Source organism: Sinocyclocheilus rhinocerous, unplaced genomic scaffold (genome assembly GCF_001515625.1).
Source record: "Sinocyclocheilus rhinocerous isolate Xijiao unplaced genomic scaffold, SAMN03320098_v1.1 scaffold889, whole genome shotgun sequence".
In the NCBI taxonomy this organism is placed as follows: Eukaryota; Metazoa; Chordata; class Actinopteri; order Cypriniformes; family Cyprinidae; genus Sinocyclocheilus; species Sinocyclocheilus rhinocerous.
Genome location: NW_015638024.1, coordinates 2244737 through 2260282, shown reverse-complemented (window position 1 = coordinate 2260282; position 15546 = coordinate 2244737). Strand labels below are relative to the sequence as shown.

The following is a 15546-nucleotide window of genomic DNA, read 5'->3' as shown; positions in this document are numbered from 1 at the left end:
TTCAAACTATCAACATTTTTGATTAGTAATATGCATTGCTAAGAACTTCATTTGGACAACTTTAAAGGCGATTTTCTCAATATTTTGATGTTTTTGCACCCTCAGATTCCAGATTTTCAAATAGTTGCATCTCGGCCAAATATTGTCCTATCCTAGCAAATATTACATACATCAATGGAAAGCTTATTTATTCAGCTTTCAGATGATGTATAAATCTCAATTTCGAAACATTGACACTTACGACTGGATTTGTGGTCCAGGGTCACATATTATATAAATGCAAAAAAATACAACGCCTAGCACAAAAAGTACTGATGGAGCAAAAAGTGCCAGAGTCATTAATCTATTATTAATCTCAATCCATTTGGCAAACATATTGTGTGACAGGGATAAGAGGCATCTTAGATGTAAAGAGGGCAATAAATTTCAGCAACCTATTAGTCCAATGTTTGCTTACCTTGTGTCAGAGAGATGCCAGGAAAACTTCTTTTCAAGAAGATCTCAAAACCTTGTTTTGAAAAAATAAATAACAGTTCAAGCTGGCAGGATTTTAATTGAGATATACCTTAAATTGATTAAAATGCAATAGATATTTTAAAAAATGTTCTATGTTGAATATTCTCATCACAAACAATTCAACATTACAAGTTATTTAACACTCTCCTGGAACCCAAATATCAAATTATTATCGTAAAAGCACACCTGACCACCTCGTCATCACGTAAACAATATTAACTGCGGTATATTGTCGCCAAATTTATACAGATACATATATTAGCAGGAGTAGTGTGACATTTATAATAGTTTCTTTGTCAACCTAAAACAATTTATTTAAAATAAATAAATAAATAAATAAAATAATAATAATTAAAAAAAAGCACACACTATGTTGCCTCCTGACTTTTCCTACTTGTTTTCTACGATGGCCAAGTTATACCATGTAAAATCTTAGGTATTGTTATCTTTGATCATTCAAGTTTATTAAAATTCACTAACCTTCACCACCACATTCATCCCATCGTCCGTCAGATGTCAGATTGATTTTCTCTTACTTCTGCTGTAGGGGCTGTTGCTTTGCCTGATCATTATCCGTTCGTTAGCATGTCATAGTGTTGATAGGACGCACATGCACCACACCCCCTACCAATAAATAAACGCAATAACATATATTACAACACAACAACAACAACAACAATTATTTAAAATAATAATAATAATAATAATAAATGTGCATTTATATTAATATTATTATTATTGTTGTTGTTTTATTGTTATTATTGATGTTGTTTATTATTAAACAGTAACAGATAACACATTGGTTAGGCCTTTAGACTGTACCATAGAATAAGCTTCGTTTTTAAACGACCTAGAAAATGAACATAGCTTTTCCCGATGAGGACTTTTATTATGACAAGCAACTCTCTGGCCAAACAAAACCGAAACGACGCTGTTAGCTGCAGATAAGGTAACAATTATTATGTTCGTAGTTTTGTGTGAGGAATTTTTACTGTTGTCATGGTCGAAGCATTCAAGACACTGGCGTGTTCATGCAGTGAGATATTATCTTAATTAATCCTCATTTGCTGTGTTTGATCGGCTCTTCTAGAGGGCGGGGAGTAACGTTAGCGATGGTAAGTCCGCTATTATGATTTGATAGCATATTAGCTCCGTCTTGAGCAGTTTAAATAAAACAAAATAAATTCTCTGAAAACAATTGTTTCAAATGAAACAATGAATTATTTCACTAATTGTGTTGTAAACAGGAGTACATTTTCATAGATTAATATCGAATCGATTTTTTTGTTTACAAGTGTGCTATCATGCTAATATGTATTGTGACTCACAGGTGTTGAACTGCGGGCAAAACATGTAACGTTACTTTTTGTTTTAAATGGATGTGTAATCTTTGTTTATTTTTTATATTTTTACTATTAGTATCATTTTTGTTATTATCTATTGTTTCTAATTTCGGGTGTGGGGTGCCATACAAACATTGTCTTTGAATCTCGACAGTCTTTTGAGGTTGATAAATTTCCATTAAGTGTAGCTTGTTGTAGTTCATGTTATTTGCAAACAGTTTTCCATTATTAGCTTACTGGTGTGTCGATATTTTCATTGTAGTGTCTCTGTCTTCATAGGACAGGGAGATGTCTGATATAGACCAGACTCCAGCTATGCACAACACTGTAGTAGATGGAGAGAATGCTCCTCTCTACTGCATTTGTCGAAAACCAGACATAAACTGCTTCATGATGTAAGACAAATCTTTTTCTCACAGAACATATGACAAAACAGTGCATGTTTCCAAACTGAGAGCTTCATTTGTATCAAATCCCTTTCCCGTAGTGGTTGTGACAACTGCAATGAGTGGTTCCATGGTCACTGTATAAATGTGACAGAGAAGATGGCCAAAGCGATCAGGGAGTGGTACTGCAATCAGTGTCAGGGTCAGTGACTATTGAGTTTTACCTGAAGATATTTAAATATGCAATTGAATGAATTATATGTTGTGTTAGAATATCTGTTAATGCATTCTAAAATATTCTTCATCTCTTAGAATTGGATCCATCTCTTTTGATACGGTATCGGAAAAAGAACCGTGATAAAGATGTTGAGCCAGAGAGAGTTGAAAGACGATCCAGCACTCCAGAGTACAAGATTGATAAGCGACGAGGGTCTAAAGTTAGTGTTTCTCCAGTTTACCATCTAACTTTGCTTATTATAGCGACACTTCCTCTATTGCATTATAGGTGGGCAGTCTGACCAAAATTTAGTAAATATTACAATAATAATTTTACTGGAATTAAAAAAAGCACATTTTAAAATTGTTATTATATATTATTATGAAGATTCAAAGCTATATATATATATATATATATATATATATGTCATCTTAGTTCTAGAATCAGTTCAAATCACTTAGCCATATTCTAATTATACCTTATAACTATCACGTCATTATACATGCATGTGTAATATAGGAATATATAATTATTACATTTATTAAAAAACAAAGGTAAATAATATTTCTGCCCACTAACTGCATTCCAGGTGAAGCGCTCTGCTCGTATGTGTGGTGAATGTGAACCCTGCACTAGGACGGAGGACTGTGGTCAGTGCGACTTCTGTAAAGACATGAAGAAATTTGGCGGCCCAAACAAGATTCGTCAGAAATGTCGTCTAAGGCAGTGTGTTGTCCGTGCACGGGTAAGTGTTTATTTAGGTGGTTTATTATTTCGTTTTTGTTTTGTTGTTAATTTTCTCTCACAATGCTTTTGCAGAAAATGCTGCGTGTTCGAGATGAGGAGTTTTCTCTGTGTGAGAGAAAGGACAATATAATGCACAGGGATAGACGATACTCAGATGATTATGATGAGAACGATATGGAGCCATATGAGCATTACAAGGACAGAAATGCGGTAATGACTAATTGCTCTAGCTTAACCACAACCGCTTAGTATATACATTCATTTGAGCTCTTGTCAGGTTATAAGACATACTTTGACATTAGTAATTTTGTGAGATATGCTTATTGGGGATGTTGCTTTAAGTCCAGCACTCATAAACAAACCTCACCCTTCTCTCGTGACCGTTTGTTTTTTGTTTTTTAAGTCATGGGGCAGTGATGATGAAGACAGCCCACTTTGCAGTCCTGTCCCACGGAAGAAAGCTATAAAAGTCAAGCACGTCAAGAGGAGAAACAAGAAATTTGACAAAAAGGTACAATGAGAAACACGGTGTTGCTTAACCCTTGTGCTATGCTGACAGTCCTTTACCTAATTTGGTGTTTCCGGTCAAAAATGACTGACCATTTAAACATTTCTTGTAAATCTCTTGTTATGCTATATTATCAAACCAAATCTTAAGCTCTATTTGGACGGGACTAGTTTTCCAGGGGGACGTTACAGAAAGTTGTGTTGCACAGACTTATGGCGCTTTTCCACTGCATGGTACGGCACGTTATGGCTCGCTTTTGGGGGGGTTTTCCACTGTGTACAGTACCTGGTACTTTTTTCAGTACCACCTTGGTTGAGGTTCCAAGCGAGCCGTACTAATAATTGGCAGGAGAGAATCGCCACTACCTGCGTCATTAAACTTGCAACACGAGACACTAGACCCGCTAGATTAAATCAGCACAGCCAGCGAGGATCGAACGCGTTTACGATGATGTCACAGCAGTAGAGACACCAACTATAACGACATGTCTATAATCCCGCCCACTCTAAAGCAGTACTAAACTGCAGTGGAAACACAAACCGAGCCGAGCCGGTCAGTCGTAGCAGTTTCTGTGATTTGGCTCTTATTATTAATATTAAAATTAATAAGAAGAGCCAAATCACGGAAACTGCTACGACTGGCCATTTTAACATCAGCGTCATGTAAGATACTTGTCTAGATTTCCCTGCTCACTTACGTGGGTTTATTATAAGCAGCCACTTCTATAAAGTCATGTGAAGTTTATTTAAATAATGTTTTTATAATAAATTAAAATGATACTAATACATATTTCATTGGACACAAACGTTTTATGTGATGCACGCAACCACATCACATCTAGAAAACACTTGTTTTTGTCCCGTCCGAATTGGTACATGAAATCACAGACGTCGGGTGATAAGAATTGAAACTCAAATGTAGTTTAGAAAACATTGTCCTGTCCGAATAGGGTTTTAGATTTGATCTTTTTTTCAACTTGTTTTCTTTCAACGAGCACAGGTTTTGTTTTCTTTTTGGAACTGACTGATCGTAGGCCTCATTTATCTGAGCTTCTGCACCTCAGTATGGAATGAAAAAAAGCATTACATGTGGGTAATTTTGTTCACTCAAAAACTGAGGTGCATAAACTCAATGATCAATCAGTTCCAAAAAGAAATACAAAACCTGTTAATTTAAGGAAAAAAAGTTGACAAAAAAATTAAATACAGTGTTTGGTAATATTATAGTGTAAAGAGAAATTTATAAGCAATTTTTATAGGCTGATCGTTTTTGACTTGGAACATCACAAGTGTAACAAGGTGGGAAAAACATTCCAAAAAAGTACAAACATTATCTATCTGTTATACCCTTTGTGAGCAAAGTCAGTAAGTCCACTGCAATAACATTAAGTAGAATTTTCGGGAGAAAGAAAATCCTCTACTGGTCAAAATGTCCAGAACACAACAAGAAGGTTAAATAGTTCACCCAAAAATATTATACTCCCCAAATATTATACACCCAAAAATCATTTACTCACTCTCATGTTGTTCTAAACCAGTATGACTAAAAAATGATTTGGCAGACAATGGGGACCAGAAACTGTTTTGTTACCAACATTCTTAAAAATTGTTTTCATTAATTGTGCTCACCTTTCACAGAAAGAGTCCCGTCGCCACAAGCAGAAACAGAAGCACCGTGATCGTTTGAGACACAGCGAGAGGGGAGATGGCAGACACGGAGGAGACATGCAACAGTGTCTGGGGCCGAACTGTATCGAGTCAGCACGTCCAAGCTCAAAGTACTGCTCTGAGGACTGTGGCATGAAGCTGGCTGCCAAGTAGGTTATTTCATTAAGTGCAGCCAACCAGCATGGAAGAGTCACGCAATGTTATACCAGTTTAATGTGTTTTAAGAAGATCGTATTGATTTATTGATCTGCCGATCTGTGCAGCCGGATCTACGAGATCCTCCCGCAGCGCATCCAGCAGTGGCAGCAGAGCCCCTGCATCGCTGAGGAACAGGGCAAAAAACAGCTGGAGCGCATCCGCAGGGAGCAGCAGGCCGCACGGATGCGCCTCGCCGAGATGGAGCGCCGTTTCCACGAACTCGAGGGCATCATTGCCAAAGCCAAGCAGCAGGTGGTCCAACAGGATGAGGATGTGAGTTTCCAGCAATACTTTCTCATGCTAATGTCATTGAATTTTATAGAATAACTGGATGGAATGTATGTGTTTCAGGGATTTTGTCAGGCTTATTAGGGAAAGCTAGCTAATGTCCTGTCTTGCAGGTGAATGAAACGGACAGTGAGGACACAGACCTTCAGATCTTCTGTGTGTCCTGCAGTCACCCCATCAACCCCAAAGTGGCGCTGAGGCATATGGAGAGATGTTATGCCAAGGTGAATGTTTTGTTTTCTGAGCCTATTTATTGATCACTGATTTAGTGAATGAAACTAAATGTATTTGTATTATACTAATGCTTGATTTGATGTTTTAACAGTATGAAAGTCAGACCTCTTTTGGTTCCATTTTCCCAACCAGAATAGAAGGGTAAGAGGGGTATATTTTAAACATTACTATACAGTACAGCAGTTTTTTTGTTTGAATTACCCTGAATATCCTTTGTTTTCTTGTTATACTTTCTCTACTTTCTTTATGGGTGGTCAGTTTGACCAACATTTTACATGGTGTATATACTACAATAGTTTTTTTGTTTTGTTTTTTTTTGTTGCTTTTTTTTTGGAATTTCAAGTTTTTTTTTTTTTCTTCTTCTTTCATTTTTATTATTATTTTATAATAACTGTGATGACTAATTTTTGATATATACAGTGAATTAAATACTTCACAAGTGGTATTTCATCTCATTTGATTGTTTTCTCTTTTTATTTGGCAACTCAAAAAACTCAAAACAAAAAAAAATTTATATTATTTTTTAAAATATAAGATATTTAATTTTTTTTCTCTTCTAACAGGGCGACAAGACTCTTCTGTGACGTTTACAATGCTCAGAGTAAAACATACTGCAAGAGACTTCAAGTTTTATGTCCAGAACATTCCAGAGATCCAAAGGTGAGAGTTTAGTGATAGTCTCTCAGTATTTCTGCACAAACTAAGGGTACATTTACACAACCTTTGCCATTTTTAAGTTTTGTGTACAGCTGACAACGTTGTCAAAACGATTCCCATTCACATGGATCCACGAAAAGGACTAAAAAGGCTGTATTATGCATACCAGACCAGTAGTTGGTGATGCTACTTTGTAAAGAAACTCTGTTCACCTGCACACATATGCATTCCTTTTGACTGAACACGTAATACTGTTTTTACAAATTCGTGTTTTTGTAGTTTACACGGAAAAGCTATTTTCAAAAGCTTGCACTTAGAAAATTTTTTTTTTTTTCAAAAGTTTTGAAAAAAAGTCAGCGTTTTCAGGCCCCCAAAACGCTGTTGTCATGTAAATGAATGGCCAAAATGCATAAAAAGTTTTGTTCTTAGTTGAAAATGGTGTTGTGTAAACACCCCCTAAACCAGGGTTTTTCAAACTTGTATGGCTTTCTCATCTAACACGCCTCATCAGCTCATTAGCGGAGACTGCAAGACCTGAATTGGATGTGTCCATACAAAACGTGCAGTGCTGGGGAGCCTCCAGGATAAGTTTGAAAAACCCCTGAACTTGCTAACCGTGTCTTCAGACATCTCTTCATGACAGGATTTATGTTCAGTAAATCTCTTTTCTGTTTTTCTCTTCTCAGGTCGCAGCAGATGAGGTGTGTGGATGTCCACTAGTGCGTAATGTGTTTGAGCCGACTGGAGAGTATTGCAGGGTCTCGAAACGCAAGTGCAACAAGCATTACTGCTGGGAGAAGCTCAGACGGGCGGAGGTGGACCTGGAGCGCGTCAGAGTGGTCAGTCAAGTTCTTCAAAACGTATTGCCATAGTAGTCTTAATTTATATTTATATACCTCATATTTCCCCCTCCCAACAGTGGTACAAGCTGGATGAGTTGTTTGAACAAGAACGCAATGTGAGGACGGCCATGACCAACAGAGCAGGACTCCTGGCCCTCATGCTCCACCAGACCATTCAGCATGACCCACTGACCACTGACCTCCGCAGCAACAAAGACAGATAGCCGTGTCAAAAATCAGTGCTGACTTGAAAAATTATTTGTTTATATTTGTATACTTTTCATATTGTATATTTGTCATTGTTTGGATGAAGTCATTCTTATTAAAACACGCTCATCATGTGTCTCCTTCAATCTGCATGTATTAATTTTACTTTACATTTTGCTGTTCAAATTATTTAATTATGGAATTGAAACACAAATTTTTGTTGTGATCCTCAGATGTCTTGCTTTGTTTTAGTTCTTTTTATTTTAACTACATTGATATATAAGAAAGTATGATTACAAGAACTTTGTCTTGGTATAAGAAGCTTCCAGTACACAGACAAAAAAAAATAAAAATAAGACATATAAAAATACACAATAGAAATTATTTTTTGTTTTGTTTTTGATGATGACCGATGACAAATTACCACAGTTTGAGGATAAAAGTATATTGGACAAATCTATAGTTGACTTGTCAAATTTTTATAAAGTGCCTTTTTATGATCACGTCTAGGTATTTATAGCGGTTTTTCAATATATACATACAGTGGGATCTATATATCATACATACAGTAGGAAGTCTGAAAAATGAAATGAATACATTTTAATATTCAATACTAGTTATGAAAAGCAAAATCTACCAAACGAAATTCAGAGAATCGTGTTACTTTTTCAACTTTTTACTCAAATGTTTACGCTAATAAAGTAATTTGTAATCAGATATTTTTATTAATAAATTTTATATTTGCTATATTGTTAAATCTCTAAAGACCTGTCGTGTAGCAGTACAACGGAACAAAAATGTAAACGTTATATCAAGCTACGCGACAACGATCCAGCTTTGTGTGACGTGAGCAGGGAGCTTTAATTTATTCAGAATGCTTGAGTCACGTGCTTCCGGGTTACAACAATACTTCCGGTCCCTCTCCTGTTTCAGTATTTAAAATATATCAATGTGTGGTTTGTTAAGGGGTTTACAGGTAGGTTTTTAAAAATGGCGAGGTCGTGTTCATGACTTTATTTTAACAGGACCGTTAAAAACAGCAAACTGTCTCGGTAAATCTCAATAATTGTGTTATTTACTATCATTTTTACGCTTGCTAACACTTTAGCTACTACGCTAAGTATTGTCGCTAATACGTGTTAGGCTGTGTCTCAAAACCTTGTGTGCTGACTACCTAGACAGCATTTTCTGCATCAAAAGTCGTGGTTTAATAGATAAAGCGTTTGGTCTTTATAGGGAGAGCAACAATAGGCAGAAAGCTTACTGTTGTACTCAGTTGCAGCTGTCTAAACTGAATGCATAACATATTGCAAAGAGAGTATTCAGATAATTCAGCTTTATTAAGATGAAAGAGCTTCAGATAGACAAAAAGTAGATGATTCACATTGCAGAAAGGCAGAAGAGCTAAGCAAGGATTGTTTGCTGCTTGAAACACTATCTGAGTGTAGCTCCACTATTGCATATTTCCTTTTTGCAGCTGAAATAAGAACAGGGAGGCTTTACTAACATGGAAACAGAGAAAGTAGCAGCCGAGGTACCTGCAGAACCAACAACCGAAGTCAAAGATGCAAATACAGAGGAAAGCAAAGAGTCCACAGCAAGCACAGACATTCAGGACCATGTCACAGAAGAAAACAAAGAGGGAGCTGTAACCGAGAAGGAAGGTGAGCCTTCCAAAGACGTCGACAAACCACCTTGTGACTGGTTGGAGCCACTCGAAGAAGACTGTGATGATGTTGATTCCCCGAGTGTTGATGGAGAATTAGAGAGCCTTGCGGGGAGTGAATGGAGTGGGAGTGTGGTTAGTATTAGGAAAAACACTGGAGAAAGAGGTGGCAGAGGTGTTGGGTATGTACATGACCTGGATTCTACTAACTAGACACCTCACAGCAAACTTTTATTTATGAGTTGTAGAAAATTAATACTTTTTCCTTTTATGCACTTCACTACTTTAAGCTAAAACAGATGTGTATTTTTTTTTTTTCGTCTAGGAGACCTAGAAGGAGAATGCAATTTGAGGCAGATGAAGGCTGGGAAGATTGTCCATCGTTAGGGGAAGGATGGAAACGCAAACAGGTTTTTCGTCGATCAGGCACCAGTGAAGGACGCAGTGATACATACTATATGAGGTATCTTGAGTTTGTTTTTTTCATCTGAACAGATTTGGACAAATTTAGCATTACAGCACTTGCTGACTTATAGATCCTCTGCAGTTGAATGGGTGCCGTCAGAATGAGAGTTCAAATAGCTGATAAAACATCTCGGTAATCAAGTTCATCAATTAATGCCTTGTGAAGTTAAAAGCTGCATGTTTGTAAGGCATTTTAACTTTAAACTGTCACTTGTGGCCAAAATATGAGTCTATAATAACGCTATCTCCAGTGAAAAAGTCCGCTTTTGTCCTTTCACATCAAAATCTACCGACATATTTGTTTACAGCTGTTTTGGACTGTTTGCTTGGTCTGTGCATCTTTCGCTCCTGATTAAGACTTTTCTTCTGGCTTTTTTCACTGTAAAAAGCAATATTATGAATAGAGGACTCGTATTTTAGCCAGAAGCAATGGTTTGAAGTTAAAAATGTCTTGATGGATTTGTTTATTACAAACAAGCAGCTTTTCACTTCACAAGACATAAATTGATGCAGTCGTGTGGATTGTGATGTTTTTAATCAGCTGTTTGGACTCTCATTCTGATGGCACCCATTCACTGCAGAGGATCCATTGCTGAGCAAATGATGTAATGCTAAAGCATTACTTTGTGGGACTTTCATCTTGCATAACTCATTAATTTTATTTTTTTCCTTTCAGTCCAAGAGGTCATAAAGTAAGAAGTAGGGTTGAGCTTGTGAAACATGTAAACCAATCTGTGGACCTCACAAATTTTAATTTTAAAACGGGCCAGTTTCTTGGTGAAGGGCTTCAAAGGAGAAAGGTGAGGAGATGTTCAGCATGTTCTTTTCAATTTTTTGTTCACTTTCTTCACATTTCCCACTAATTCCTACATTCTGGTATCCATAGAGAAGGAAACTGGATTCTCCACAGGCACACTTTTCTGTACCCGGTTTTCCAAATGAATTAGCTGATACAGGTGGTGCAGCCGGCAATCCAGGATCTTCAGCTAGTCTCAGCTATGGTACAGTTCCGAAGTTGAGCTCATATTCGATCCAAAAGGGTGCCAATACAGTGACCACGCCAAAATGCAGTACCTATACTGGTCCTGAGACAAATACCGCTTTACCAAGTACCGCCACTCACCCTATTGTTGATTTGATTGAAGATTCTGCCAATTCAAATCCTCCTCCTTTGGGCAGTTCAGTGTCTGCGGCCCCAAATAGGCCCGTCAATGGTGCCAGTGGAGATCTACAAAAAATGTTTGGGTAGGCAGTGCCCTTTCTTTTTTTTTTTTACACTATAGCCTAAATGTCAAAAACAGTGGTGTGAATGTCTTTCTTCACTGTTCCTTTTGTTTGTAATCAGTGTCTGTGAAAAATGTCATAAAACCTATACTTTTGAAGAGGGACAAACTATGTGCCAGAATTGCAAGCCAGAGAGTAACACAAGTAAGTCAAAAAGTAGTCATTTATTTTCCATTTTGTCAGTGTCGGCAATTAAGCACCTTTATTGTAATAACAGAAGTGTATTTTTGGCTATTGCTGTTCCTTTTAAATAGTGCATTTCAGATAACATGGTGATTATTTTATTTTATTTTTTCTGTTGGTTTAGCAATACTAAGATGCAGAAAACCCTACAAAAAGGTATGTTTTCATGTTATTGTTGTTGATGATTTTTTAAATTTATTTTTTTGCTCTATGTAATGTGTTGTCTTACAAATAAAAACATTTATTTGTATTTTTTGTTCTTAGTTGGTTCCATGTGGACGATGCCGGGCTTGCCAAAATACAGTGGACTGTGGAAAATGTGTTAGTTGCAGAAATGGTCGGCTACGCCTTCGACACAATATCCACTCTCGTAAAGTCGTTAAATGTCGCAAACGGAAGTGTTTGCGCCCCATGCGCCCCAGGGACAGAGTTGTAAAGGTAATTTTTATTTATTTTCAGCCATATTTATTTTCTATGTTATGTAAGGAAATTTGTGTAAGAATATAAAGAATCTAGAATATAATCTAAACTGTTACAATGTTCTAAATATACAGTGGCCTCAGAAAGTGTTTGAACCCTTGGGCACACTTGCAGTGTATGAATGCCACTGAAGTGGATGATAAAATATAAAACTAAGCGCATTTAGGTTGATTTATGATCTGTTTTATTGTTTTGTTACTGCCCCCCACTGGTGTCTTTTTACATTGTACTTTGTATACAGTATTGTTCTTAATTGTTTAAAAGTTTGGGTAGGTAAGATTTTTTTTTTTAATGTTTTAAGTCTTTTAATGCTCATCAAGACCAGAATTTTATGCTCATTTATTTGACCAAAAATACAGTAAAAACGGCAATATTGTGAACTATTATTGTAATTTAAAATAAGTTAACTACTTTAATATATTTTAAAATGTAATTTATTCCTGTGATGGCAAAGCTGAATTTTCAGCATCATTACTCCAGTCTTCAGAGTCACATTATCCTTCAGAAATTATTCTGATATGCTGATTTGGTCCTCTGGTAATATTTTTATTATCATCATCATGTTAAAAACATTTTTGTGTCAATACGCCAATAGCCTAGTGGGCAGTGTGCGACATATAGTGCCGTTGCGCTCCGGGCGTCCCGAGTTCGAGTCCCGGCTCGTGGACCTTTCCCGATCCCGCCCCCCTCTCTCTCTCCTACTTCGCTTCCTGTCACTGCTATACTGTCCAATCAAACTAAAAATACCAAAAATAAATCTTTAAAAAAAAAAAAAACCTTTTTGTGGAAACCATGACATTTTTTCTTTGGTAAATAGAAAGTTTAAAAGAACAGCATTTATTTGACATGGGAATCTTTTGATACAATAGAAATGTCTTTGTCACTTTTGATCAATTTAATGGATCCTTGCTTAAATTTTTTATTTTTATTTCTTTAAAAAAAGGGGAAAAAAATCTTACTGACCTCAAACCTTTGAACAGTAACTTTCTGAGTTACTGTTAATGTCTAATGATCATAAAAGTTACTTTTTAATCTTTACTCATCTTTATCTAATCCACAGACATCAGAGTGGCAGTTTTCCAAGAAGGCTGGATCGATAAGCACCGCGTCAAATATTTTACAGGTGAGAATAAAATTCTTTAAACTACACTGTTCTTTCCACACAGTGCTTCATTATGCTCATAAAACATTTTAATCATTTAGTCTCCCTCTTCTTTTATTTCTCAGCCCTCGGTCTCAGATGATTTTGAGGAATCACAGGTAACAGTCTTATAAATAATCTCTCAAAGTAATCCGAGGGATTGCTATAGAACAACTATATCTAAATGTTGTTTTCCTGTAAGCAGAGCTCCTATCTGCAGTACAGTGACTCAGAGGATCTGTCAATGTTCTTTGGGGGTAATGATGGTGACAGTGGCCTGGATGAGGTAGAGTTCTAGCTAGCCAATTAAATACACTGCATCATTACACAGCAGTAGCATGATCCAAGTGCCTTGATTACAGATATTCACATTGTTTGAAGAGATTCACAAAGTATTTGTTCTCTTCTTAGTTGGGATACATTGCATTTTAAAGAAACTGTCATGCTACAGGCTTAAGCTGCAAATATTTAATCAGAGACATAGTGTCCTTAATACTCTTCAAATAGTGATTTTTGTTCTCTTGATTTGCAGATGGGTGTACCAAAGGTACGTCGTCGTTCATGTGGGAAGTGTAAAGGCTGCGTTCGCCGTACAGACTGTGGAACCTGTGATTTTTGCATGGACAAACCCAAGTTTGGAGGCAGAAATAAAAAAAGACAGAAATGCCGTCTACGACAGTGCCAAAGAGAGGCTATGGTGGGCTTCCAAAATATAATTTCAACTGTATTATTTGAACTTGTTTTTTTTGTTTTTTTATGAATTACAATATTGTTGCATGGTGCGTTATTTTGAAACCTTTAGTTGTCTACTAGATCTAGGATTATTTTCTCTCTTTTTTTTTTTTGGTTCATATAATAATACTCATTTATATGTATTATATAACATGTTTGTTATTACAATTATTTTTAACTGATTCATTGTCAATGACTTTTATAAGCTTGTTCTTTCTAATTAATCTAACCAAAAAAATAGTACGGTTACTTTGTGTATTTTGGTAATGTGTATGAATAATGTAGTTTAGTGGAATCGGAACAGTTAAATCCCTCATGATTGATTAAGATTGTGCAAAAAGAAATTATAATCTTGTCTCAATGTTTGTGTTTAACAGAAGCATTTGCTGCCCATGGATGAGGCGGAGATGTTTTTTTCTCAGGGCTGGGTTACACGCGGAAGGCCACGTTACACATATGGACGTAGTAGACCCAGGTCCAAAAAGTTGTGGGATTTCGAGGTTTCAGATAATGAGGCTGAAGCGTATGTGCCAAAGGCTTCCTCAGGTGTTGCCCAGGTGGTGAATCGGGACAGGCTCCTTCATCCCAATTACAATGGAAAGGTATTCAAGTGGATTCCTTAAAGGATGTTTTACCTTTTCTTGTTAGCTTTCAGTAATTTTTTTTCCTGGGTTTTATTCTTGTTGATTTAGGCTTATGGTTATACTGATGTTGCTAACAGTTATTTGATGAACAACATCCCACTCTACAATCCACGAAAAGTTGGGGTATGTTCTCACCATAAAAATTAATATAATGCCCATATAATATTAATCAAGTCATGATGATTCCAAAAATGAATCCCAGAGCAATTTTCCCTAGTCATACATAAACTTATTTGGTTGCCAGAATGTGTTTGTTGCATTTTCTTATTAGTTGAACAGAGCTATCTAAATATGTTCATATCTCGTTTGTGTCATCCCTGTGTCTTGAGAAGATGAGCCCTCAGCTGCACATAGGACGGGTGGAGATGATCAAAGAAAATAGGCTTCAAGGCAGTGGCATGAGCAGCAGAGCCCTTCTGTCTGCGGTAAGCTCCTTATGCTTCTCTGTCTTAAGCTTGAACAAATAAAAACAAACAAAGATTAGCAAGTGGGAAATAAAACCTAAGTTCATATGAGGGGCTGTCTTACCTTAGGTTGGATGGTGAAAGAATTAGAAATAAATTCAGGATTGTACCTACCAATCAGTGTTTGTTCTAAACAGTGTGCATGCATAGTTGTACGTTTCTGATGTTATTCCCATGCAGAGAGGAAAAAATAAGGTGGCGAAGGCAGACTGTCGTCTTCAAAGCTGAATGAGTAGGCAGTGTTTCAGTAATTATATTGAGTTTTGGTTGTCTTGACAATAAAATAAAAGTATCTTGAGAAAACAAGTCCGAAAATAACAGTAATGCATGGCCTTTAGATAATGTATTAAATTAAATAACTAAATATTTGACATATATAAAAATAAATAACTTTTTTTAAAGAAATTAATACTTTTATTCAGCAAGGATGCAATAAATTGATCAAAAGTGACAGTAAATATATTTACAATGTTACAAAAGATCTCTATTTCAAACAAATTATATTCTTTTGAACTTTCTACTTAAAGATCATGTGACACTGAAGACTGGAGTAATGGCTGCTGAAAATTCAGTTTGCCACCACAGGAGTTATTTTTCAAAGTTATTTTAAATTGTAAATTTATATATATATATATATACACACACAGTGGTGTGAAAAAGTGTTGGCCCCCTTCCTG

The 15546-nt window shown here is 36.3% G+C and overlaps 3 protein-coding genes across 9 annotated transcripts in view; 2 read left to right on the top strand and 1 right to left on the bottom strand.

Moving 5' to 3' along the window:
- The window catches only part of LOC107749521 (uncharacterized), a 5554-nt gene extending 4468 nt beyond the window's left edge, over nt 1–1086 (bottom strand). Inside the window, exons 1-2 of the mRNA XM_016564699.1 lie at nt 997–1086; nt 458–508 (exon numbers count right to left, since the gene is read on the bottom strand). The gene's annotated coding sequence lies outside the window, so the exon portion shown is untranslated. The remainder of the gene's footprint in view (nt 1–457; nt 509–996) is intronic.
- A 310-nt stretch (nt 1087–1396) lies between these two features.
- LOC107749464 (CXXC-type zinc finger protein 1-like) lies at nt 1397–7957 on the top strand. 4 transcript variants are annotated; one of them, XM_016564635.1, is made up of 15 exons: nt 1425–1465; nt 1607–1631; nt 2139–2254; nt 2347–2447; nt 2558–2682; nt 3052–3207; nt 3282–3419; nt 3613–3720; nt 5355–5533; nt 5648–5855; nt 5984–6094; nt 6196–6245; nt 6668–6764; nt 7448–7600; nt 7681–7957. In XM_016564635.1, the coding sequence occupies exons 2-15, from the start codon at nt 1629–1631 to the stop codon at nt 7825–7827; spliced, it is 1692 nt and encodes a 563-aa protein (XP_016420121.1). In that variant the 5' UTR covers nt 1425–1465; nt 1607–1628; the 3' UTR covers nt 7828–7957. The 4 variants fall into 4 exon arrangements, with proteins under 4 accessions (XP_016420122.1, XP_016420121.1, XP_016420120.1 ...); XM_016564634.1 differs by having other exon boundaries at nt 1445–1465; nt 1589–1631; XM_016564636.1 differs by lacking the exon at nt 1607–1631 and having other exon boundaries at nt 1397–1465.
- Nucleotides 7958–8711: 754 nt separating this feature from the next.
- Nucleotides 8712–15546, top strand: part of LOC107749463 (uncharacterized) — a 9078-nt gene continuing 2243 nt past the window's right edge. The window contains exons 1-15 of one of the 4 annotated variants that reach the window (XM_016564629.1): nt 8712–8786; nt 9288–9658; nt 9802–9939; nt 10618–10741; nt 10828–11186; nt 11287–11369; nt 11533–11564; nt 11673–11846; nt 12949–13011; nt 13116–13148; nt 13235–13315; nt 13562–13726; nt 14139–14363; nt 14454–14528; nt 14738–14830. In XM_016564629.1, coding sequence (XP_016420115.1) covers nt 9318–9658; nt 9802–9939; nt 10618–10741; nt 10828–11186; nt 11287–11369; nt 11533–11564; nt 11673–11846; nt 12949–13011; nt 13116–13148; nt 13235–13315; nt 13562–13726; nt 14139–14363; nt 14454–14528; nt 14738–14830 — 1986 coding nt within the window. In that variant the 5' untranslated portion in view covers nt 8712–8786; nt 9288–9317. The other 3 variants (XM_016564631.1, XM_016564632.1, XM_016564630.1) reach the window with 3 other exon arrangements.

Bases quoted from the DNA above. Each gene is read 5' to 3' on its own strand.
- LOC107749464 (XM_016564635.1), top strand. The intron at 5,856-5,983 runs GTGAGTTTCCAG...CCTGTCTTGCAG, and splicing joins TGGTCCAACAGGATGAGGAT to GTGAATGAAACGGACAGTGA. The intron at 6,765-7,447 runs GTGAGAGTTTAG...TTCTCTTCTCAG, and splicing joins AACATTCCAGAGATCCAAAG to GTCGCAGCAGATGAGGTGTG.